Here is a 27,378-nt window from a genome sequence, read left to right as displayed (position 1 = left end):
AGAGACAACGTCTTCGACTCTATAGACTATTTTATTATTTAAGGATTTAGTTCATACTTGCACCGCCGCCTCCGACCACCGCAAATCTCTCTCGGCAGTCTCCGTAGAAGATGACATTTAGAGCTGGTGTTCCTGGTTTCGCCTCGCAGGCTGCCTTCTGCAGTTCGCACTCGCTGCCATACGTCACCATGGTGTTGGCACAGACTGGTTCAGCATCCGTTGAGGAACACTCCTGGGGGCAGATACACTCCCCAGCAGAGCAGCGAGCACCAAACTTACAATCTACATCTTTACAAGCACCTGTTCAAAAAAATTAAATGTAGTAGATAAAAAAAATGGCGACTCTTTTTGTCATATACTTTTTTACTTATCGAACATTTTGTATACGTGTGTTTCTTCTTCTTCGGAAATGTTTATTTTGTTAACATGTTTATGATACTATACAACTTTTAAACTGAGGCAAAGCTCTGGAGAATATGAAAGACTAGACAGCTTGAAACACTGTGCTACATTCACCATTCTTTCTACAGGTAATTGTATTCCATATTCAAGTTGGTCATTTTTTAATTCTCTATATTTGCATGATTTAAATACTGTATTCCTATGCCTGTTGATTTAGTATAGATAACGAATGTAAAGAAAAACCTAGCGGCATCAATAAATATATTTTGTTCGAAAAGGTAATGTTATTTATAATTTTATTTGTGGTGCAGTGGTCAAAACATAAATTTCATTAGAAAACAGTATTTTTTTTTAAAAATCATTTATAAAAAACAATTTATTACAATAACATCATAATGTTAACATATTACTGTGTTGGTTCCTTGGACAAAAATACATATTGATAAAATTGTAAAAATATCAAATAATTAATATTGTGGATTATCTTTGATAAGAAGGAACAAGGAATAAAATCCAATTCAAAACAAAAACGTATTTTTATCTTTTTGTATAAAAAAAATATAAAATATAATAATTATAAAAATTAAACGCTAATTATTACTCAGTTCAAATTTTCCCTAAAAATCTCTTTCTGACATTAATTGAGCTATATCCTTTTGCAAGTAATGAAGCATAATAATTTTATGTTTGATTGATTGACTGTTTGCGTATAAAAAAACAACAAATCTGCCTCAAAATACATTGTAAGACAACAGTTTAACAAACAAAAACCTTACGAGCGTTTGCTTTTATTTAGAAATGAATATTTAAATAACGTCGTCAATTTTTTTGAATCGTACATTTCTCGGAAACAATTAGGGGTCACGAATTTTTGAATGAATGAAGAAAAATTCAGAGAAGTTTACCGATAAAAAACGCGCTTTCAGCAAATTCCCTAGAAAATCTGGATTTAGGAAATAGAGAAAATGCTTTTATAAATATTAGAATTGACTCGTTAAGTACTCTCCGCTTCTGAACGACAATTCTTTTCCAACACAGCAAATAAAATGAATCGGCGTACAAGTATGGAATGAAAAAGTATTAAAAAATGAAATACATTTTTGCAGGACAATGAAAATCGAGTTCGGATAGAGAATAGCATCCAGTATGGAAAAACGTACAGAATTGTGGATGAACAGAGATAAAATATTTATTCCTGTGAAAACTGCGAGACTACGTATTGGAAATGCACAATACATCCATTCTGGCGGTGTCAGAATCCGGAAAGGTCTGCCGTGACAACAAACTACGGCTTTAGTACCTACGAATAGCGTGGTTTATGGACTGGACTGACGATACAATAAACAGAACTGTGGGGAGATAACGTGACAAGACTGCAATTTATTATTACCGGGAAAAATTTCGCCCGATGTCAGTAACATTAAAATTGTTTATCTGTGAAATGGGAATATGGCCGCGCAATCAAACTATATTTTACTCTGATGAGGGATCGCGATATTATATTCAAATTTATCGACTTTTTGCAAACGTAAAACATTTTCAAAGACTCGTTTATAACATATCGTGTAAATATATGTTGACAATTTATAAAAGCCATGAAAACACATAAGTTTAATAAATACAGTCAGCTTGGCCACCATATACCGCACACCGCTTCTGAAGACATAAGTCTCCTTGACGGTGGCCACATATACGGAAAAGTTGCTCGTTGCCGAACGAAAACAGCTGCCCGAAGGAGCTCTCTGTAATTTGGTAGTCTTAGCACCTTCGTGCTGAAAGAAAGTAATCCAAAAGCACATAATATGCACTTCATTGGATTGAGAAAAGAGGGAAGTAAATTCTTCACTGACTGACATACTGTAATGAATGATAATTATTCAAGTTTAAAGCTTTATTAGCTTTGTGGTCAAAAATGTTACCAAATGTTATTAAATATTTGTATATAACCACATACCGACAGTTTTGGGACTCACCCGTCTCTTCGTCGGGACACTTATTAAACCAACATTCAAAACCCCATGGGTTTACTCGTATGTAATAACATTGAGTTAAATGTTGATTCATTTGAAATGTAGAAATATTTTTTTATAAATCAATTACCCGTGGTCTTTTTACGTTGCCATCTCAAGTATTTTTTTCGTTATATAAGTATGATTGAAAAATTATTAGAAAAATACAATTCAACGGAAACGATGTACAGTTCTTCCTGTTTTAATGTTAAAAAAAAAATTCAAAACTTGAAACATTGTTGACATAAAATTTCGTTATCTAGTCATTCAAAAATGCTCATCTTTATTTTATATTCATTTATATTACATGTGTTACAAGTTTTACTTTTATTTTATTTTAGATGTCATAAAACGCTTTTTTTATGCCAGATTTTAATTTAATTTAAATTCATTTGATGTGATTTTTATTATTCTCTGATATTCTTTCTGTATTTTTGTTCTTTTTTTTTTTTAGTTATAAGAATTCTTAAACGTTTATTTTACATGAATAAAAAAGTGTTTCAGTGTTTAAAAATATATAAAAGACACTGAGTTTATATACTTGTAACAAGTAAATGGAATCTGTTGAGAAAACATATTTAAAGTTGTATCAGGACTTGGGTGAATAATATTACACTATGTGATGTATAAAAAGAAACTGTGTAAAGACATTTAATGCATTGAAATTCCATAATCAACTCGCTTCGTATAACTAGTCAGAATCTACTGCAATTTTTGGAATTTAATTGTTAAACGTTCTCAAGCAAAGCCAATACTAAATATTTCACATCAGAACATAACATTCTGCGATGACAGTAGTCACAACCCATATCCACGTAGTTTGAAACTTCAAAATGCGATTGCTCCACTTTCGTGGGGATCCGAGGGGAGAACAACATGGTGCTTATGATCAAATTAACGTGGAACAAAGCATGTCGAGTACGCTGGTCTTACCGCAATCTCCTTTGTAGAGGATGGATAGGTGAATTTGTTCAGTGCAGGCCTTCGCTCGAAGCTGGCATTCGCTGGGGTAGGTATGCGAATCTGATCCGCACACGTCACCGTACTCCTAGGGGATAATAATCGTATTACAAGTTGACTTTACTAAAACATAATAAAGGAATGCATACCTCTATAAATACCAGTGGCGAATGGTGATTTTATTTACAGGTAAGCTATAAAAAAATATTATATATTTGTACCTACATAAAAGGTACATAATATAATGTAAGGAAATATAATATAAATTGATATTTTTCTGTGGTTCTGTGTGATACAACAACTCTCATCCATAAAATCAACTTAAGCGACGTAACTTCTTGATATATTATATTATAAAGATATATTATCCATTCCTTTAATACAAAACTCATTTAAAAATAAATAAAAAATAGCATTTTGAATTCAGTCGATATTAGGTATTCAAAGGAAATGTCAACTGGCCGAATTGTTTTGGAAATAATTAGTGCTAAAAACGGCCGTATCGAGCGCATATGTCCTGCAAAATGACGCATGAAAGTACTTATCGTTTTATGTCAAAAGTACCATCTCAAATAAAAAAAGCCCTTAAAAAATAATGTTTGAAATACTGTTTTCCAAATCGAGAATCTTCTAATAATTTGTGTAATCTGCAAGTTTAATCTAGCAGAAAAAACCCGCACTGGGGTTAAGACGTTTAAAATACAGTAAACTTATTTTTATGAAAAAATAAGCTGGAATAATCGGCCAGTTTCTTGGTTCACCGCAGGCGCTGGGCGCGTTTTATTAATATTAGGATAAAAATACAAACGGTGAAATGATTAAAAATAAATAGTCATTATTTATTTGTTTTTCTGTAAATAAAGTTACAGTAAACATTATTATGGTCAGTCAAATATAATTAAAGCTGCGCATAATTGCTTTTATACACGGTTCGCCCCTGAATCATACGTGTTTTCGGATTGAGTCATATATATACACACATTTTAGGGCCTGACCGCGAAACTTCAGAGGAACATTCCTCATGGTAAACGCAAAAAAATCCGCGTACTTTTTTTCCAAAAACCCATTATTTCATGTTGTTTTTTATTTTTATAATTTGTAACTGGAGAAAATCCTTAATTTTTCGGACAAACATCCCTTTCACATACCACTACCTCTCCCTATCCCAGCCGCTTCCCTTGTCAGCGTTTAGTGTGTATCGCTTCGTTGGTCAAAAACGTTTAATATCTCTTTTTTTGTGAGGGATGGGTAGGGGTTTGTGAAAGGGATGCTTATTCGAAAAATTCATATTTTACACCATTTTGAAATTATAAAAATATATGGAAAAATAAATTATCGGAAAATTTAACAAATTTATTATTATATTATGTTATGATTATTTTTTCTTTTACCATTGGGTATATTTTTCTGATGTTTCGAGGTCTAGTTATATTATATATAAACAGCATATAAAGCAGGCGCGAACCGTGTATAGAAGCGATTACGCGCAGCTTACCATTATATTCGACTAACCATAATAATGTTTTACTCTAACTTTATTTACAGAAAAACAAATAAATAATTACCATTTATTTTAAATCATTTCCACCGTTCTTATTTTTATTCTGATATAATTATTATTAATATTAATACACCGCGCCCAGCGCCTACGGTGAGCCAAGAAATTTTGATTTGGAAAACAGTATTTCACACATTATTTCTTAAGGGCTATTTTTCTTTGAGGTGGTACTTTTGACATAAGACCATAATTACTTTCATGCGTCATATTGCAGGATATATGGCGTTCGACGCGACCTTTTTTAGCACTATTAATTTCTAGAGCAATTTGGCCAGTTGACATTTCAATTGAATATTTAATATCGACTGAATTCATTGTGCTATTTTTTAATGAGTTCTGTATGAAAGTAAATAATAATGTATATATATAATTAATTTATCACAAAGTTATGTCGTTTGAGTTGATTTCATGGATAAAAGTTGTTTTATCACACAGAAAAATATGAATTCATAGTATATATTACTAACATTATATTATGTATCTTCTAAATAGGTAAAAATACATGATATTTTTCTATAGCTTACCTGTAAATAAAATCACCATTCGCCACCATATGGAGATATGTAAGTATAACCAGTTAAATATCTTCAAAATTTAGTAACCCTTTACTCATCAATATATTCAGTCCAGATTTTAATTAATAATATTGCATTGCACAATTCTTTATCTCTGCTGTAAGTATTCCAATAAATAAAAAAATAATGTACCCTGCTGTATCATCTATACCCAACTCCATAAGTAACTATTTAATATTCTGTATAACTATTTTGGTTGAGTTAATATTGATAATGAGTAATTCTGAACATTCGAAACTTGTGTACTCATTCATATAAAACTGGCATGTGGAGTAAAAATACAAAGCGTTTTATTAATTATATGTTTAAAATATTTATTCCATAAAGGAAATTACTGAAAACAAGAAACAATAAATAATAAGAGAAAGAGAAAACATTTGAAACCGGGGTAAGAAAGTCAAGACATTTACATGCTTATGACTTGTTTACCCAGTTGAGGTGATAATTTTACATACCGTGATTACTATATTGCCTAGTTTAAGTACCTCTTTTTTTTTCATCAGATAATTTAAGTAAATTATTAGACCTGTATTTACGTTTTTCAAAAAAAAAAAACCATTTTTGTTGAAAAATATGAATTTTCAGAGTAACAAATAGCGATATTGATAAGTAATTTGCAAAAAGATAACTTAAAGCAGCCAATAACAGGTCATGTTTTATAAATGCCATAATTTCTATCAGAAAAAAAATATATATTCTCAATTCTGAATTCTTTATTTATTTAATTTATCAAAAAAACAATTTGACTAGGCACCTGATTAAATGGAATATTTATCTAATATCCTGACTTCCGCAGTTTAGTAATTCAATATAAGACAATCGAAAGTTTCGATAAAATAAATGAATCGAAATATCCATTCAATTCAAAGAAATTAGGCCAAGAATTATTTTCATCGCGTCTTAATTTTAGTGAGAGTAAATTATCAATTCAAACCACGATCAATGCGACCTTTGGAACTGCTTTCCGTGAATATAATAAATGAGAATACCTTGCCACAACGCATTGAAAGCCTCAATAGACGAGAATCAATACCCAATGAATTGTTGAGAGCAAACGTTATTGAATCTACCCAGTTGAGTTGGGAATAGATAGGCATTTGACAAGATGCTGGCTTAATTATCTTGCATTAGCTTCAATACTCAATACACTCAGAGGCATATTCTTCATTACGGGTGTTCAAATTTACCCCAGTGCAATAATATTCTGATGCCGTCTGTTTGATAAAGGATTAATCCATTGATTGCTCCTTGACTTATGTTCGTAAACTCGATAAACCTCCGGGAGTAATGCGATTAAACCATAATATTGTATGTTATAATAATCTTGCATAATGGGGCATTAATTACCTCTAGTAATTAACAAATTACCGCTTTGATGTGTTGCGTAACAAATAATTATCCTATTGGCAGATTATAACGGGTATTAGAGATACACATTGATCGGTATTTGAGATTAATAAATATTGATATTAAGAAAGCGAAATTGGTGATTTTCATGATAATGTAATTAAATTTTTATGAAATCGTCCAAGCCATTCGTCAATAATACAGTAGTATTAGTTTGTTAATTAAAACTCAAAAGCAATGTTGTTTTTTTGTTTTCTGTCTCATTTTTAAATATCTATTTTACATTTTATCAAAATCATTCGTTTTCTACGGAGAAATTTCAAAATGAAACATTCGTATGGATGAAATAAATCCTATTTGACTGTTTGTAATTTGGCTCACGTCACATAAATTCGGATACATTAAAAGCATAAACATGTTTTTATAAAAAAAAGAGACAGTTCCAATAAGTTTATCTTTCGGTGTAAATTATGTATCGTTTTGTTTAATTTGCGACCAACTACCGAAATATACTAAAACAACCTACACGTCCGTTGGCCCAAGAAAATAGGCATCCAATGAAATATAACACTTTTTTTCCAAAATACATAAATATAAAGATTCATGTTCACTAATAGTTGCATGTTTATTTTCAAAAAATTGCATTGCATTTAAATTGTAATAAAAATAAAATGTCTTACTTTTTTTGTAACTAGTTTAAATCGTTTGTTTATTGGAATTTCTAATTTTCATTTTGGAAAAATTCAATCATTTTTGGTAACAAAAGTTGAGAAAAAAAAGTTTAATCTACCTATTACCTACGTGAAATTTTAGAAATTAAAAAATGAAACTAAATTTAAGAAACATAATTCACGGTTTCTGTTTTGAGAAAGAAATATTTGTTTATTAATGAGTTAATTTTGAGTTACGGGTAAGAAAAAAGAAAAAGTGTTGGTAGTACTCACTGTTCCCTCCTCACACCGCTGGGGACAGGAGCATTTGGCTTCAGAAGCGCCGTCACTCGCGCAAATGGCATAATATTCGCACTTTTTGTTTTCGCATCCATCTGTTACAAAGCAATTAAGGTTTATCAATCAAACAGCCAATGTGTTGTGTTCCTCTTAATGTGCCAGTGAGCCGGAGGATAGGTTCACAATGTTTGAGCGATTAGCTGCTAAGTGAGTTTTTGCTTTGTTTGCTAATATAGTTAACGAATCTGGGTAAATTGGGCATTAATGATCACAAGAGCTTTTTTTTCCGAATAGAAAAATGTAAAACAATACATAAAAGCTACATGCTACCTTAAAAACAACCTTTGGAGTAATTAACTAATTGATTTATTGATGGACTATGTATTTTAAATTAATATTAATCGATTTTTTGTGAGATTTTCCAAAAAACATAGATACCTAATGCAAAAAGTTAAAATATTTTTTTTAACTAAATATTTTGTTTTAGATTTTGGCAAATTTTTAACAATTCTTGAAAACAAGAATGCATACATTTTAAAATAAATAAATCGCTAACAATAAATGCAACGCACACGTTAATAAATAAGTAAAGTATAGTTAAAAGGACCAAAATTCGTTATTTTATACATTAAGTAAACAGTTTAAATTTAGGTCAAAATAATCCAGTCTTGGTATGAAATCACAAATGAAAAGAATCGAAATATGGGTACCTGAAAGTCATAGTTTAATTTGTGGTGACAAGGAAATAAGGTTTAATTATTTGTGATAGGAATAAAACAATAAAAATTAAAAGGTACAGAGTACAAGCCCGCATTAATCGTCCGTTAAAAAAGATGAAATATTTGATATTGACAAAAAAATATTTATACATTGTTTATCCCAATTTCTTATCAATTTTAATAATGAATCGATATTGAATACTTATAAGACATAAATTAAAAAAATGCTTGTTACGCTTTCATTTATTTATTTGACCAATTAGCACCTTCACCCTCTAATAGTCAGTCTGAAGATACCTATTCAAGGTAAATTCGTCAAATAAAGCCCTTATTCGTCAAATAAATCCGTGGAAATGAACTAACTATTTTTAATTTGTAACTTATTTGCAAATGTCATTTGTTAAATAATATTGTTTTTACTTGCTGCATAATTAATTGTCTAGCATATTTGTACATGTTGTAAATAAATTACATCATAAAATAATTTTAATTAAATTTACATTTTAAATAAATTCTAAACATACCAAATGACTGTCCCCTTATCACCAAATATAGATGACAATAACCTTACTTTAATAACGTAGCAGAAAAAACTTATTAAATCAATAACTAGTTCAAGGAGAAATCAGCCAGAAACTTGCAACTATCATGCTCCAAAAATAACAATGATATAATATGTGCAGCTTTAGTATACTAACTTCTTTTCCATTGAAAAATATGAAATTTTTCTTACTATTTTATTTATATATGTGAGGTTCATAGTACATAATCGGTGACACACGTGCTAAAACATTCCACCTGAAATAGAGCGATGACTGAAGAAGGCAATGTTGTCATTTCCTAAAAAATCCAATAACATATGTAATGCAACTCTAACTGTATTGCACATTAAATTGGGAGCATCGTTCTGCAATACATTCACATCGTTCCTTCCATAAAAAAATGAACTGCAGAGGAATGTGGTCTATAAAGAGACTACAGGACATCGCAACGCCAGTCAATCAGTCACACAGTTCCAACATGTAGTTCAAGTGGAGTCTCTTCAACCCATCATCGCCGCTACGCTCGCGCGTCACAACCAAGTGCTGTATTTTTTTCGCCATGTAATAAATACGCATTCATACAACAGCTTCATGTCTTCTTTGTCAATCCCTAACTGGGGTAGGAGCTCCAACCCTCAACAACCAAAATCCTACAAATGTACTTTTTTTTATTTTGTCAACGTTAACTGCTTGTCTTAAAATTTCGATTTCAAGTCTCGAATGGAAGCCCTACTCGTGCTGCAGTTTGGACTCGTTCCTGTACGAGATGCCGTCAGAGCTGAACATGGGGTTGAACTCGGCCGAACACTGCGGGCGCTGGCAGCGCGCCTGACCCCTCCCACCACGCACGAGGCTCCCCGCTGACACGATCATCCCTGGCACGGACCACGCTCTTGAAATAAATACATCATTTTACTCACTGCATGGTCCTTTGTACAGCACTGTGACCTCCCTCTTGTATTTGCACGCCTCGTGTCGCAGTTTGCACTCGTTCCCGTACGAGATACCATCAGAACCGCACACGGGGTCGAACTCGGCCGAGCACTGTGGACACTCGCAGCGCGCCTGACCCCCGCGCTCAACGCACGAGGCGCCCCACTGGCACGACCGGCCCTGGCACGGACCACGCTCTCCTAGGAAAAAACAAATTTGAAAAGAGATAATTTTCAATACTAATAAACAGTATTTAAATTCCCTTAAATTATTGTAATTTCGTACATCCGATAAAATATAGACAATATTGTATAAAATCTGATACATTATTAAAAAAAGATTTTCATCGGGAAAAAAAAAGGTGGTCAATATCGTAAAATAATTAACGATTTTGACCATTTTATAGCTCTTGACACACTTACATTAACACTTATTTTAAAGCGGCTATTTTTAAAAAGTGTCATATTTTACCTGTTTTCTTGATTAACATATTACAACAGAGTTAAAGAACATTCAAGAGAAGGTAATATAGAAATCTAGGCATCTACTGTGTAACATTCACCGTTCTGCCTATATTTGAACATCTATATTCCTTCAATTCTTTCATCTGTTGATGTTTGTAAAGTTGATGTTGATAAATTTACCTGGACCATGAAGAAGTATAGAAATGGAAAAAATTACATTTTTAGGCGTTGCCTAGTATGTAAGTGAAATAATACAATTAGTTGAATCTTACCCGTATTAATAAAGGTTTCAACTTTAAGAAAAAACAAATTTTAAGAAATAATAGACTAATGATACTTAAACCTAAAAATTCAGTAATTTTTCACCGGTAACATCACTTTTGTGACATTTCTGAGACAGGTTTCTTTATTACAAAATCAAATGTATTTTTACAAAAACGGTATGATAGAGAATTTGAAATTAAAACTATTTGAATTATTTTTGTCTGAAAGATCTCATTACAAAGTGCTCCAGGTAAATAAAAGAATTTATAGTCAAGTGTTATTTTAATGAGTTTAAATACGTATTATATTTTTGTGGCCCGAACTGACATCAAGTTCTTGATCATTCCATTTCGGTGAACCTAATGATTGTCAATTCCTAATTTGTGGATTTAATTGTATCTCGACTTTTATTTCATTTAAAAATTACAATTAACTTCCACCAAGAATTTTCACTAACAAACTTGAATAACAAACCATTCCGAGCCTGAACGTGAAAAAATACATATTTCCAAATGCTTAATGCTATTAATACGGATTTAAAAAAAAGTCCTTAGGTGGTGTTAATAAAATTGTTTCATTATATTTGTAGTTTATTGAGAAATTCATACATTATCATAAAATATTGTTTTGAGGGGATAACAAATTGAGCTGTTCTCTGTGTGACACGTTAAACAGCACTGATCTAAAGTCTTGATTGCGTAAGCGAGGCTGTACAAGAGGATGTTGGGAGGGGAAACGCATTTAAAATGTAAATCACGAAATCCGGATTTTTGTGGGCTGCAAATATGCGCCCAAATATAAAAAATCGCACTTGCAAACTGACCAACATATTGAATATTTTAAATTGTAGAGCGATTAGAAAAAAAGTAAACATTATTGTGAATTGATAATGAAGAAGTTCTGGAGGAAAATATTTCAAAAACTTTAACATACAAAAAATTTAATTCATTTATAGGGTGAAAACCAAAAAAGTTATTAAAAAAATATGCTACCCGGGAGACTCTAGATACCCGGTTTAGGCTCGGAAGGTCTCAGATTCAGATTGGAATAATAATACGTTTGGGGAAAATATCTAAATATAAGCCACAAAAAACATATTTATTTGTACTGTATAATCATTTGAACTTATCGTTGAAAGTATAATGACCATCTTCTCACTAAAATCAATAGACTGTAAATTTTCCTATATTTTGTTGCAAATTGGTGGATATGTAATGATTAAATAAATCATGAGGTATTGTAATGAAATGAATCAAGAGGTGTAATAATTAAGTAAATATATTGAGTTAACACTCACCGCAAGTTCCCGGGTGTGATATTTGTATAGGCATCTTGGTCTGGCAAGCCGCCCTCTTCAAATCACACTCCGAGGAGAAGGTCCTCCCATCTTCAGCACATACCGGCCTCATTACTGGCTCACATTCCGGACCACATTCACACTTGGCAATCCCGAACTTGTTGATATTGCATTCCTCGTCAGGGAGACATTTGATGCTCTCGCACGGATTCACCCCTAGAAAAACAATTGGACTTGAGGAATCTTAAATACTTGTTTTCTTCATTTTCTGAAGTCTCTTCAGCAGATTTGGGACGATTTAATAATAATAACGTTGTATGTTCGAAGGTTTATGATTTGATGGTTTGGGTGACAAAACGACTGAAAATTATTCCATTAACAAAACGGAGGCCCAGTTCCAGAGGTAACTATAAATTACTAGTTTTGAGTAATGGCTGACTAAAGTTTTGACAGATCTAAATTGATTTGTTACAAATAATTTTTGAGATATAAATTTTTTGCACCAGAGAAGTAAAACATTTTTGAGAAGGGAATATGGAAGTCTAGGCATTTATATGGCTTGTGATCTGTTATCGACTTGTTTAAGTGGCCACATTATACACTGTATAACATTCAATATTGTGCCTATGTTGAGACATCCTCATTTCCTCAACTCTTCCATTTGAAGAGCTTAACCTTAACCTATATTTTGTGGATGGAATTCATCCGGCTGAACCATTTCACCTACTAGGCAACGCATGAAAATATTTTATGTTTTAAAATACTTCTCATACTACTTAGTTTAATCAACAATATTTTGGGTTTATCCAAATGTTCACAGACAGGCTGGATTTCCTCCAATGATATAAATAATTATTCCATCAACTTAAGTGCGATTAAGTTTATATTATGCTGATTTGTATCATCAAATTATTGTATTAAAGTTGTACAAATAAAAAAATTCAGATGCATGGCCAATTCCACTAAATATAAAAAATGATGGATGATATAATACAATAAAAAGGTTGTTTGAATTTTTATTTACTAAATTATTTTTATATATTCATACAAATATACATTTGACAAAAAATATTAACGTATTTCTAACTCTGTGAGGCCAAGAACCCTGTGTTCAGTTGGTATACAACCTAATAAAAAGTGGAAGCATGCATATTATAAAATAATACAACAAAAAAAAAATATTTCAAAAACATAAACTTTTCATAAACATCTTTACAACCCGCTTAATAGTACAATATGTAAAGCAATGCAATATCTCGCAGCAGTCTCCTGCAGTGGTATCTTCCCTTAGACAAAATCCAAACTTGTACACTTCTGAAAATGTCCATAAAATAAATAATTTGCACTAAAATTGACCATAAGAAACTTTGATAACAAAAAAATACTTCAAAAATGATTTTTGTAGGATGGCAAAGTTTAAAATTATTCCAATTAAACACCTACCATACGTTGCGTGGGCTGTTATGACTGTTTAAATTTATTTCAACAGAGATGGAAAATAATTTTTGAGAAGGGAATATGTAAGTCTAGGCATTTACAGGGCTCATGACCTGTCATTGGCTGATTTAAGTGGCCACTTAACACACTGTGTAACATTGACCCATGTGACATTTGTGGACACCGTATGCTCCGTATCCTATTATAAATAGACAGTTATAATATTTTTGTGGAACATAAGAAAGTGAAAATGATATATTTTGTAAAAGACTACATGGTTTTTTTTATAGTACCTAATTAAAAGGAAATAAAAAATATTTAAAAAATTAACAAAATGTATTCCTTATTATTAAATGGCAACAAAATATATCAAAGAAAAAAAGAGTTCATAGCTTTAGTTTGAATCCAGGATAGTGCGTGTTCTTTAAAAGAAGGAAAATTATGAAAGTTTGGAATCAATGAAATGAACTTTCAAAGATAATTATCTCAATAAGAATGCCTGAATCGATTTCTGTTTTCGCAAATAAAGCAGTATATTAATCGACAATTTTTTGTTGGTATGGCGAATTTAAACGTAGACGGCTGTGTCTTAGTGACGATCCAAGGACAGGTGCACCGAAAATGGCAGTCACTTAGGAAAACGTCAATGCTGTGCACAAGCTCATCAAGGAAAATCAACCCACGACATATTGCAATATTGAGGTATCATTAGGGATGTTAAAGATTTTAATTATAAAAAAATGTTTTACGTTGGATACCGCATCTGTTGACTAAAGAACAGAAAAAAGCTAGAGTCAATCGATGTCAAAAAGCTCTAGACCGCTTCAACGCAGGAAACTCTTAAAATGTGTACAGAATTTTTAGTAGTGACGAATTGTGGACTTACTCATGGGAACTAAAAAAAAATGCCAATCCTCTATAAGTGCTCCAAGGTGAAGAAAAGGCAACAACATTCATCCGTTCTCGAAATGTGTTCAAATAGATGATCCTAACATTTATTTTAAAAGCAGGTCATGTAGCAACAATTCCTCTTCAAGATCGAAAAACTGTTACGGTCAGTTAGTATACAACTATTCGTCTTCCGGAAGTCATTGCTGAGTTTCGAAAAACCAATCCCTAACTACAAATCATCCTCCACCAAGATAATGCAATTTTCATACAGCTTGCCAGAATTTTTGGAAAAACAAAACTTCAAATTGCTAGACCATCCTCCGTACAGTTCCAAGCTAAAGCCTAACAATTTGCTTACTTTTCCAAAAATCAATAATGAACTGCGTGATCAAAGGTTCCAGTTGCTAGAAGAAGCAGTCGACGCCTTCAAAAACGCAATTTCATCAGTACCAACAAACGAGTAGAATTAATGCTTCCAGAGTAGGTTTGAGGGCATGCAAAAATGTATTATGTTCGAGTAGAATACTTCGAAAAACTGTTTTGATCCAGCTCTATATACAAAACTTGAAAGACACACCTTGTTTTAGTAAATGTATACCGTGTTGCAGTCAGTACGTCAGCTGTGGGCACATTCAGTCTCATTTTTGTGGCGTGCAATGAGCCGAAACGTCGGAACGAATATAACTTACATGGGATCATCCAAAAAAGAAACATATTCAAAACGGCGACCGTGAATATTTACGTATCTATTTAACGTTTACAATGTAGAAAAATTGTGCTGGGATAAAGTCATTAGAATGATTTTCGTATCCTAGTTACCCAATTTAACACAAATCTAAACGAAAATGGTTCTTAATTACTAGATAACATTATTTGTACCGTAATAAAGAAAACAATAAACGAAACAGCCCAACATCTTGTTTATCCCATCGTTAGAAACAATCGCCCATATTCACAAACACCTACATTTAGATACCTACGAGAATAAGAAATAGTAATGAAGAAGAAACCAACCCTAACACAATTAAATCCAAAAAAAAATCGGCAAATATGTCACAAATAGCATACTTAATGATCAATCCACGCAGAAAAATGTCATCATCATCATAATCCCCTTGTCTGCACATGATGGTTCAAAGAGGACTAAATGTTGCTGCCAAAATACAGCAGTAGATAAATTGGGCAGATCACAGAGGATTGATAATTAATTTCCATTTCAATACAATTACAATTTCTAAATAATTGAATCTAGAAAAAAAATGTGAATTTTTGTAAATGCCTTGCCCGTGTTATGGGTCGGTGTCCTGGACATTGTTTGGAGACCATAAATCTCCTTTACGATTGTCGAACCATGCCCTCTGGTAGCTAGGATTGAAATGGCTCAAATTCGAGATATACTGGGAAGATATAGCTGGCTCTTTCTTTCGTTCCCTTATACGTTAAGGTATTTTTTTTACGTAAGCAGACAAAACCTACGTTCTCAGATGTGATTTTTGGCGAGAATTAGGTTAAACGTGATAGGACGAAGCGGACCAAAGTACAGCATTCCTATCTCGGGCACAGTGTACTATTTTGAAAGGATTTTTTTGTTGCCGATACGAAGAAAGGTGTCATAATATTCTATAAACCACTAATATACTAATTTGACCCAATATATTTTTAAATGACAATGTCTTCTCTGAATGTTTTTGAGTATTTGTAATTATGTTCTGATGAAACATTTTCCCATAATTTATATTTTAAGACTTATGAATTTTAGTAACCTTTTTAATGTGTAGTTCATTATAGGTGTTTGTGGAGGATTAAAATATTTGATGGACTTATCAATTATTATCATAGGTTTGCATAATTGAATTAGAATTTGAATGAATTAATATGTGATATGGATCATTTGATAAAACTGTAATATGTTTTGAAAACTGCGCCGTCCAGATGCAATAACCATAAGGGTCATTTTTGTGTTATAAGGGTAGGTCTTAGCAAGAAAGAGAGAGTTCCTACCAAGCGGCGGCTAGAGAGAGAAGAGCGCCACAAGAGGAGATCGCCCGCTGGGACGCTGCACAGTTCTAGACATCACCGGCCGGAGATTCGTTCTATTTACCGCTTAAATTTTTAACGATGTCTGTTAAAATAAAGTGTTTAAAGGAAAGTTCGCCGGTCGTTTGACTTTAGAAGAAAAGGCTACCTCCTCATCTGAATGTTCTATCCGTGCTCGCTGCTTCTCGCGTACCACTGTTGGTTTGAGCGCGAAGAGCATTGATATGCCAAATGCAACGTGATTTGATCATCTGTTATATGAAAATGATGTGTTAATCTTAACATTTCAAGCACAAGTCCAGGGACATTGAAATATTGTTGTAAAACACTACTAAATACAAAGCACTCGTTAAAAATTTCAGCTCTATTTCTCACGCAGAACTGTATTTTTTTTTCCATTTGAAACATGGAGAAAATGACAAATTCATACTAAAATATTACGCTGTCGTACCATTCAAACCATTGTTTGTTCGTAAAAATGTTAAGAAATATGTCTAACAAACTCATCATTCCATGTCCATTCCACGTGATGTCTACAAGGAGTCTCCTTGCATCTCTGCCGGCTGCCAGCTCCTGTGCGTCCCAAAGCAGGTTCACGTTTCGTAGTTCTTACATGAACTGGTGACGAACGGTCAGCAGCTGACGTCCATGACGTCGAGAACCTGTTGCCTTGTAAAGTAGGCATTCGCGGTTAAGGCTTTCAGGTGGCATCCACGGTATATGGCTCAGCCAACTGTATCACCTCCGCTTGATGACAGTTGTCACCGGAGTTTTCTGTATCCTTTTTCTTATTCCCCCATTCCTTACAAAGTCAAACCACGGAACACCAAAAAAATGTGAAAAAAATATATTCCGTGCATTGTATTTTTAAAAATCACGTGTTTCTGATAAGATCGGAAACCGGATGAACGTTTAAGAGCCAATTTATAATTAAAACCCTATTTTCAAACCATCATTTTCATTTTATTGAAACGGTGTGAAAATCTACACCAACTCTTAATCGACAACCTTCCTTATTAAAAACTAAAAGATTTTTTGAAAACTTAAAACAAACAAATCGTATATATATGTGAGGCATTTACTCATTAACTTGTTTAAAGTTACGCATGGGCATAGTGGTTGAATAAGAATGGTATTCCTTTCCTTATTCTACCACTATGCCTAGGCGTAAATTTTTACCAGGTTTATAAGTAAGGCCCACTATAATTCAATGTTTTAATTCAGTTTTGTAAGCATTTAATTTGGAACTAGATGACAAACGGAAGTAAACCTTTTCATCAGAATCAGAAATCTATGTTTTGTGTAAATCAACATCAATATTACAAATTCTTTACCCGTGTTCTGTACTTATTTAATTTACGGTTATTTTCAACTAACATCCCCAAAACTAATTATTTTTATACTTTTCTTAGATCTAACATAACAATATTGGTCGATATGAATCTGCGGGGTTGATGGTGGCTGTTAGATGGTCAACTCATGTTCTTATTTGAATTGTAATTATGTATTTTTTGTTTTCATTTTTCATTGATTAAATTTTTGAAGATCCTCATTACTTTTTACTCTGTTTTTACTATATTTTTTTATAGATGTTTTTCTACGATACAAATACAATTTTTAAATTAAATCTTTTCATATGTTTTTTTCATTTTACTTTCTTTCTTACTGTGTTTTTTTATATGTTTATTGCTATGCGCACATATTTTGACACTATGTATTTTGTTTTTACTTCGGGTTTTATCAGGTTTTTAATATGTTTTTACTGTGTATTTTATTTTTACTACGTATTTTACTGGTTGGGTTTTTTAAAACACGTATTTTGTTCTTCCTAAATGTTTTACTATGTTTTTTGCCATGTATTTAACTATGATTTTTACTATGTTTTTGACCTTTTTTATTGTTTTTATGTATTGATTACTTTTTCCTTTTTTTTTAAAATGTTAATACTATTTTATTTTATTTTTACATCTGAGCACGTTTTTCATTCTTTATTTCAATTCTTAATTTTCAATTACTCTTACAAATTTTCTTCATTTTTTATATTATTTCCATTTGTAAACACTCACTACAAACTACAAATTTAAAAATATATTTTTTTCACATAAATTTTAATTTTTAAACAACTTTTATTTATGTTTTTCTTTTTCCTTCTCTTTTTTATACTTTCATAATTAACCTTACTTTTAATTGCTTTATAATATGGAAACTTCACTGGTCCATGAGAATTAAGTCTAATTGTGTAAAATATTAAACTTTGTAACTGTACTGTATGTTTCCTAAATAAAAGAAAATAAAATAAAAAAATAAAAAATTACTGTTTTCAATATATTTTTTAACTAGCATAGAGCGGGATAAATAATCCTAGTTAAATAGTCAAAACAACTATGTATATATTTTTACTTTTTTGTATGGAATATGATAGTTGATATTTAAAAATATATATATGTATTGATCACATTATAAACAGTAAATTTTCTTCGTAAAAAACGGTTTTGTCACTTTTCGGTATATTTATTGGTTGGTTTCTTCTTGTTTGATTCTGCAGATTTGTGGATGTATGCAGATATATATATTCTTACCAGTTTCTGACTAGACTGGTGGTTAAATTCCCGTATATGAGTTCTTAGGAGAGGTAATCCGCTTTTGGGTTTCAAAGACAATCTACTTCAAACCCACCTATAATACACCTCCAGACATCTAGATCCTTCGGATATTTACGTCATTATCCTTTTTTCAAGGACTGTATCCCTTTGCTGTAAACTGAAGATTTTGCCGTGTTTTAATTTGAGTATAATACATTTCTTGATAGCAAAATCTCGAATAATAATGAAAATACACATTAGGAGCATAAAATATTGCCTAATGCGTAAAAATTTACGCGTTTAAAATAACCATTTCTATTCAACCTTCTCATTAAATATTATAATTAAACGAAAAATAAAAGCAAAATAATACCAGCAAAAACATATTACTTCAGCGAATCGGGCTGTGGTCCCGTGGCTAGTGTCTCGGACTCGCGGCTCAAAGGTCCGTGGTTCGAATCCCACTCTACCCCAACTTGCTTCCCATTTTCTAATAGTGAGTTATTTACAACTCGTTGAAAATGGCCCTCAAAATTAAATATTTGGTAAAATCGTAAGAACGCAAATATTTGTTATCAATTAAAAAAAAAGTCGTAAATAAGAGCCGAGTGAGTAAAATAAATGTAATTTGTATGGCATATTTATGTGACAGCTTTAAAAAAGAGGTTGGATTGCGGTTAAGGTTAAATCTGTCTGAAGGTCAAACGTTTACTCAGTGAAAACTAAATGCCGTCTATACAATGCCTGCATGTTTACAGGCATGAGGCATTCTTGATTGTGTTACTATAAACTGTGTGTTTGTAATCAACTAATGTTTGTTTAATGTTTTTGATAAGTAAATAAATTTTAAAAAAATAGTACCACTATTTTTTTATATTTATTTAGAGTACCACTATTTTTTTTAATTTAAACGTCCTAGCATAATAAAAAATACACAGATATCTGTTACCATATGGTAATTATAAGCAGTAAATTAAAAAATAGTTAATAGTTAGTATAAAAAAATAATACAATAAAACAAATTCAAGGTAAAAAATGAAATAAATAAAACTTTAAAAACAATAGGGACTCAAACACAAAATGGCTAAATGACACAATAAATAACAATATCAATAATAAAAGGGTTTCTGTAAATTTGGATATTGAACAGCAAAATATATCAACAGAGCTAAATTCATTGCTAAGTTTATGTAGTCTTGAATAGGCGAGTGTATGTTTGTGCATAATAATAACTACTAGATTTGTTTATATAAAATGGCGTTTTATTAGTCTGACGGGTCCGAGTTAAAGATACATGAAATGTTATGAGGTTTGTTAAATCAAGGACGTCCAAACAGCTGTTAGAAAATTTTATACAAAATTTTCAAATCACTAACTGTCCGTCTAGTAAATAATGTTTTTAAGTTAAGTTCACACATAAAAGAATTATAATCAATTTGCTCAAGAGGAATCGATTGTTTAAAATTTATGAATCTTAAGAATTCTACATATGCCAAGCACCTCGCTAGGACCCAAAACAGAAAACTACGAGTTTTGTCAAAATGTGCCTCAGAAGGAATCTTGATGTTCAGTGATTTGACTTCGTAAGGAACGTAGAATCAAGACCACAACAGACGCAGCAATTCCTGGTGACAACTATCATCAAGCAGAGGCATTACGACTGACTGGGCCGTGTGCTGCCCTTATAAGCAAAAACGCGTCTATTCGCAAAAGTCAAATTTGGAGATATGACACTTTCTAGTATTTATGGAGTTAATGCAAATTTAAAAAAAATATAAATAATCATAAGTAAAAACACGGTATGTAAATTGCTTCAAAGCAAAAAACCAGTATAATATATTTATGTCATAATATTTACTTTGTATTTTTGTTTATAAATCTCTAGATGCTTTATTATTGCTTATAAAACTTTATAATATTTTTTTTACTGGTTTTTACTTCATATCAAATTATTCGAAATGTCTTATTAGTTAATTGTTTATTTTAATATTATGTTTATCAAATCTACGCTCCCCCTCCCTTTTTCCTCCTTTTCCGATTGTTAATCCTTTTGAAATATTAACTTCATAAGTCACTAACCCTCGGTGGTGGCGTAGTGAAGCATGTGTCTAACCTGCATGTCGATTTTATATTTTTGCAAATCTACTATGGTGAAGGTGTGTAGTGGTATTTGCATGTTGGCGTAGTGTTGTTGTCCTGACGAAGAGACGGGTTACGTCTCGAAACCGGTAGACAGATAAGTTGGTGAGTGGTTTTATACAAATTTTAATAACATAATATTAAAATGTTGGACCACAATGTTAATGCTTTGAATATTAATAATTATTTATTTATTTGTTTATTTCATTTATTTATTTGATAGAAACAAACAGTCAAAAATGATATAATAACATAAAAAAGATACGGTTTAAAGACTGACCAGCGAAGTTTCGAAACAAAAATCATACATATTAAATTGTAGTAAAACAAAGGGGGGTGTTTGTTTGTATTTTTATAAAAATATGTGTAGAGGTGTATTTGTGTGGGAGTAAGTGTTTAGGTATGTGTAAGCGTGAGCATCAATAAATAGGAAGTGGGAGCGTATAGCAGCCAAAAAAAATAATTCTTAATTATTTTTTTAATAATTAAGGAGCATGTTTAATATATCAATAGATGAAAAATACATATATAGTTTGAACAAGAACGATAGAGAAAAGAGTCTTGTGCAAAGTTAGTGCTACAGACTGGCAGATGGAATGAATACTTATTCCTTGTCACGCAAAAGGGGACTTAAGATTAATTATTTAAGAGTAGGTTAAAAGAGTTTACTTTGCTAATAAACAATTTATACAAATAGCATAATTCAGATAAAGGGCGTCTTTTTTTAAGGGTAAAAAATCCATTTTGTTAGGAAGATTGGCTGTAAGTGCAAAACGTTTTATTGTTTTTTTTATAATCTAGGCATTTAAAAAAATTTCGTTGTACATTTTCAATCCTTTCAATGTTCGTTATATATTGTGGGCTCCACACAACGGATGCAAACTTTAAGTTATTGCGTACAAAAGTTTTGCATAAAGTCTTCAATGTATTTGGTTTTTTATAGGGTTTAAAAATTCTTAAAATGAAGCACAATATTTGGAAAGCTTTTTCAATAATAGAATATATGTGAGACCCAATGTTTAACCCATTTATGTTCTTATGGAACATGACCCGATATTGAATTGATTGTGCGGTTTCTGTCGTTTTTTTTTTGCACAAACAAGTTCATCACACAAATCTGTAAATTTATTTTATAATTTATTATTCCTTTTCCGCACCGTATGGTGCACAGGACACCACATTGTTACACCAGCCGCGGGGTACCGTGACCATTTATGTAACATGAAAGTACGATGATCAGCTTTATGCTTCAGGTACTTCCAGAGACTGTGAAATATTATGGTTCACAAATACCTTTTCAAATAGATAGTGTAGTACCAAAACTTTTTCATTTAATACCAGTCGAAAATCGTGAGAAAAAAATATTCATTAAAAAAAACAGTCAAAAACTTATTCAAAACAGCAAGTGGAACTTAAGTGTGCACATAAATATATTTTATTGATCATTTATTATTTAACTAAGTACTTTTATAAATTAAAAAAAATAAAAATAATAATGTAACGTAACCCGCAGACAAGCTTCGGCTTTGCGGGAACAAAAATACAATTATGTTTGTTACTTATTTGTTAAAATTAATATAACTTTAAAAAAATATATTTTAAGTTGAACATATCAGGAATCAAACCCATGACCTCTTATTAACGTGCCGATTATTTAACCATGAAAAAACACTTAATATTTATTAAAGTATGTCTTACCACAAGCACAGCCTAAAAACCTTCATAGGTTAGTGAATATATTAACAAATAAATATATTACCTGAACTACATTGTCCTCTATAGATGATTCTCAGCTGACGCCTACTTCGACAAGCTTCTCTCCTCGCTTGGCACTCGTTGCTGTACGTTTTGCCATCAGAGCCACAGACAGGAGTAAACTCCAAAGGGCAAGCCTCCGCACACTTGCATACTGCTACTCGGTTGGTGTCTAGTTGGCACTGTTCCGGCTCAGGACAGCTCACTCCGGCGCATGGGTCTGAAAAAGTAATACCAAAATAAGAATTCATGTTTAAAATCACTTGTAAAAATGTCTGTACAGTTTACTCTACAATAACTGTGCACTAGCTTGTGATCTTCTCTGGATTTTGTTTCGATAAATTCATGATATTTTGAAGCATATGGACATTTGCATTACTTCACACTTGCAACTCTAGGTGCCAGGCCTACCAATACAGAAGCGCAACACGTCATAAGTGACTGAAAAACAAAATTTAGACTGTCTTCGCCTAGCATTAGATTCAGCCAGTGTTGTTCATTATTTATTTCTTTGTATTTTATTAAGTTATAGTAAATTAACTTGAAAGTAAAACTACAAATCAACTTGACGGAGGAAATCCTTATAATTATTACACGCAACTTTCGTAACAAAACTTCGATAATTCTAAATTCTACGAATATTTATTTAATATTTTACCCAAAAACAGATTCACTTCAAGCGCATCTTATCATCTCTGTTGTGATATATGAATGTTTTCTTTTTTGTCTGCTTTTATGAGACAAAATTGGTGGTTTAGCTAAATTCCTCATACGACAACAGCACACTACGACATCAGCCCAGATTATGGACAGTGTAACGCTCTCCAAAACGTTGACTAGAAAAGAAAACGATACGTGGCACAACTCAGAAAAACACCAGTATCTGAAAGGCCGCGACAGGATAAGAACTTTGATTTTTGAATAAAACACAACAAAGATATATGTGGGGTCTGATGAGTATGGACGACGCATTGGCATATGTCCATACATCCTTCTGCCCCCTTATTAACCTTCATAAAGTTTGCATTTCTAAGGAATAATTTAGTTAACTTTCTTCTTTACGCAGCTTAATTTCCAGAACTAAATCAGCTGTGTGTGGATAGTCGGCTTCTAAATTCCCTCAAGCTACTTTGCTCAATAATTTTGGAACACAAGTATTTCTTTATTATGACGTAGCCTTAACTATTATCCGAATCAAATAGTGGTCTTGTGGTACCTATAAAACAAGGGCTCAGAAAATCAAATTCCGCTCTACTACAATTAAACTAAATTAAATATTTGCGAAAATTCCGATAAATTAACCTGAATCGAGTATTTTTGTTATTTGTATCCCTAAAAATACAGTAAAAAATACAGTATTTTAAAAATAAGAATTTTAATTTATCATTTAAAAAGGTTTTTGCATACGTTGGTTTTTCGATAATTTATAAAATATTTTGGAGAGGGAAATAAAAAAGTCTGGGCATTTACAGGGCTTACGACCTGTGATAGGCTGGTTAAAGTTTTTTTTAACTTAGATCTTCATAACTTCTTAGAGAGGAAATTCAGCCTATCTACAAACATTTGGATATATTTATAACATTAAAAAAAACCGATCTTATAATTAGAACGTTTGTAAGATTTTTTATTTTCACGAATATTAATATACTTTTTTTTTTTATTCATTAAAATTTGTAAACAAAAGTAAACGATATCTAGATCCCGCTTAACTTATAATACATAAAAAAATATTGGATAAAGACAGGAAATTATCACATAGAATCAAGTAAACACAAACAATAAAACTATACTAAGATTATTTTTTTTAAATAGATTTTATTATTTTTTTAAATGGGAAATAATCATTTTAACAATTTGAGTCCTGGTTTTCAATTCGACAACTGATGATATAAATTGTGTTTCTTACCACCTGATGAATATAATAAGATCGATCACATTCTGATTTTTATAAAAAATATTTTCAAGTACTCAAAATTAATATTTTTCAATTGAAAAATCACAAAAAAAACATTTCAGTAATCTGATACTCACATAATTAATATTTTTTAATTGAAAAAGCGGCGATCTGATTAAACCAATCCTTAATGTCCATGAATACGTATTCATTACAATAATCATTTGAATGGACTTTAATATCTTACAAAAAAAAGGTGATGCCTGAAATGTTTTATTTTATCCATTTTGACTTCAGATATTAATTTATTCCATTTCCAATGCATTTATGTTAGATTCTGTTCTTATGATTATCATACGCGTTACAAAAGATTTTTTTTACAAGAAATTTGTTATTCTTGATTCAAACAAAATCGTTTTTTCCCTTGGCTGCTTGTTTTGTGTTTCAGAATAACATTTTTTCTACTAAAATCAACTTGTTAATGTATTTTTTTTTTCTCTTTGTTTCCTCCAATTAATCCATCGTTCAACTTAATGGCTTTTTTGAGAAGTTATGCTCAATTTTCTCGATTCTCCTACTGAACTATTATTGTGTTGTTTTTCATTTATTTTTCGATTTTTTACGTATTGTTTTATTTATTTAATTTTACTTGTCATTTTTTTCTTCGCAATTTTTTTCCACTATTTTTTTAATGATCTTTCGTAAAAAACAACTCCGTGAATTTCTATAGATAATTTCGTAAGAGGATTTTGTATTTCCTCTATTTTCGGTGGTTAAAATTTTACTTGATCTTCTTTTTTCCGAACCTCAGAAAATTCACCCTTTTTTTTTACTTCGTAAATGATCCTCTTATTTTCGTGTGATATTTGAACAAGATCTTTATATGGTTGGCTAATAAATTCTCCAGTGCTTTTTAGTTCTAATATTTCCACCTTAAGATCATCTAATATATTTAATTTTCGGAAGATGTCATCTAGTAGTACTTTGTCTCCTACACCTTTTGGTCGACGAACCACTAGCAGCAGTGGAGAGTGCAGGTGACTGTACGAGGTCCGAGTGCGTGCGAGTGGTGTGTGCGCTGGGTTCGAGCGTTTTAGAAAGATTCTAGGTACAATTTTTGCATACCCACATACCCACAAGTCTCTTTCGCGGTGCAGTGAAGTTTCTCGTCCCATACATATGTTATGAAAAAGATTCACCCACTTTCCGTTACACTGTAAATAATTACCATTTTGTGGCAACTTGGTCTTATACTTATTGCACACTTCTTTACTCATATTATTTGTTTCAATAGAATTAGTTATACACTGTAAATCACGCATTTAAACTTAAATTTTCGGTGCGTTGGTTTCGGTTTACATGACAGGTACAAAATTACAGTTCAAGCTTTTCACGTTATAAAAAGTCAATGTGAAGGTCCAATAAATATGTATCTAGTAAACGGAAATTATATTTTATTTTTTTTAGTATCGAATAACATTATGCTTTGTAGATAAACATAAATAAATATAATATATTTTACATTCACCTAACTGTGTACAAAAAACAGTATTGCAACATTGTTTACTCAAAAATTACATAAACATAAGAGTTTTAGACTAAGGCTTCAGTTACTAGCATAATACCTGAGGATTACAAAATCAACAATTGAACATTGGTACAAGTAGTGAGTAAAATACTTTTTATTAAAAATACTGTTTCGATTTTATTGAATCGAATTCTATTATTAAGTAAAACTGATGATATTATTATTGTTTGCCAAAACAAATAATTAATGATGCACCACTAAAATAAGAAAAGGAAAAAATCTACTTAATAAAAGACAAATAAAAAAAATTCGAATAAAAAATCAACAAAAATATTTCAAACAAATTTCAATCGCTTAATATTTTGAGTTGTCTTTTACTATCGAATATATTATTAACCGTCAATTAAATTCGTTCACCATACTGATGGTGAAAGAAAAAAGTTTTTGAGCGACATTTAACAGCATTACCAAAGACCGCTCTTTTTTTAAATTAATTTTAAAATCTCATACATTAATTTTATACTGTTTATTTATTCAATTACAGAAACAGTTCAAAATAAAACGAAAATATAGAAAATAACAGATAATTATATTATACACAAATACTAATAAAAAGTACATATGCACATTATTTCCATATTTTTTTCTTTTAATTGTACCTTTAATTCATTACCAGTCTAAAAAGGTTTATAACCACGTACTAAGACCGGCAACAGTTTTTTTTTTTTTTATATTTCCAAGTATTTTTTTATTCCTTTCTGACTTTTTTTTACAGAAAACCACTTTCCATAAATCCAAACAAGAGTTTGGATTGCGTTTGGGTAAGAATTATTTCATAAATATGTATTATTTTGGCATGTTTATTAGTAAAAAAAAATAAATTGAAGATTTTTTATTTATTCATAAAACACTTTCATTGTTTCATCTGTAAAATCTTGTTCATATCTCTTAGGTCCTTTTTTTATTCCACCGTCACGTCGGTATGTAGATATTTTTTTATTTAAAATATTATTTTTTTACACTACTTTTTTGTCTTTATTTTTTTTTAAATTGGTTTATGTACATACAGCTCTATATATGTATATAAAAAAGGAT

General features: G+C 31.2%; 1 protein-coding gene across 1 annotated transcript in view; it reads right to left on the bottom strand.

Annotated features, from left to right (window-relative positions):
• Positions 1 to 27,378, bottom strand: part of LOC148281483 (agrin-like) — a 198,568-nt gene that overhangs the window by 10,864 nt on the left and 160,326 nt on the right. The window contains exons 4-9 of the mRNA XM_088226646.1: positions 22,866 to 23,081; positions 12,021 to 12,236; positions 9,983 to 10,195; positions 7,796 to 7,896; positions 3,345 to 3,459; positions 58 to 300 (exon numbers count right to left, since the gene is read on the bottom strand). Coding sequence (XP_088082772.1) covers positions 58 to 300; positions 3,345 to 3,459; positions 7,796 to 7,896; positions 9,983 to 10,195; positions 12,021 to 12,236; positions 22,866 to 23,081 — 1,104 coding nt within the window. The remainder of the gene's footprint in view (positions 1 to 57; positions 301 to 3,344; positions 3,460 to 7,795; positions 7,897 to 9,982; positions 10,196 to 12,020; positions 12,237 to 22,865; positions 23,082 to 27,378) is intronic.

The sequence above is a fragment of the Micrasema longulum genome, unplaced genomic scaffold (assembly GCF_059751315.1).
Source record: "Micrasema longulum isolate JH-2025_06_02 unplaced genomic scaffold, ASM5975131v1 h1tg000453l, whole genome shotgun sequence".
Lineage (NCBI taxonomy): Eukaryota > Metazoa > Arthropoda > Insecta > Trichoptera > Brachycentridae > Micrasema > Micrasema longulum.
Note: the sequence above shows the minus strand (reverse complement) of the source record. Positions and strands in the feature narration are given on the sequence as shown.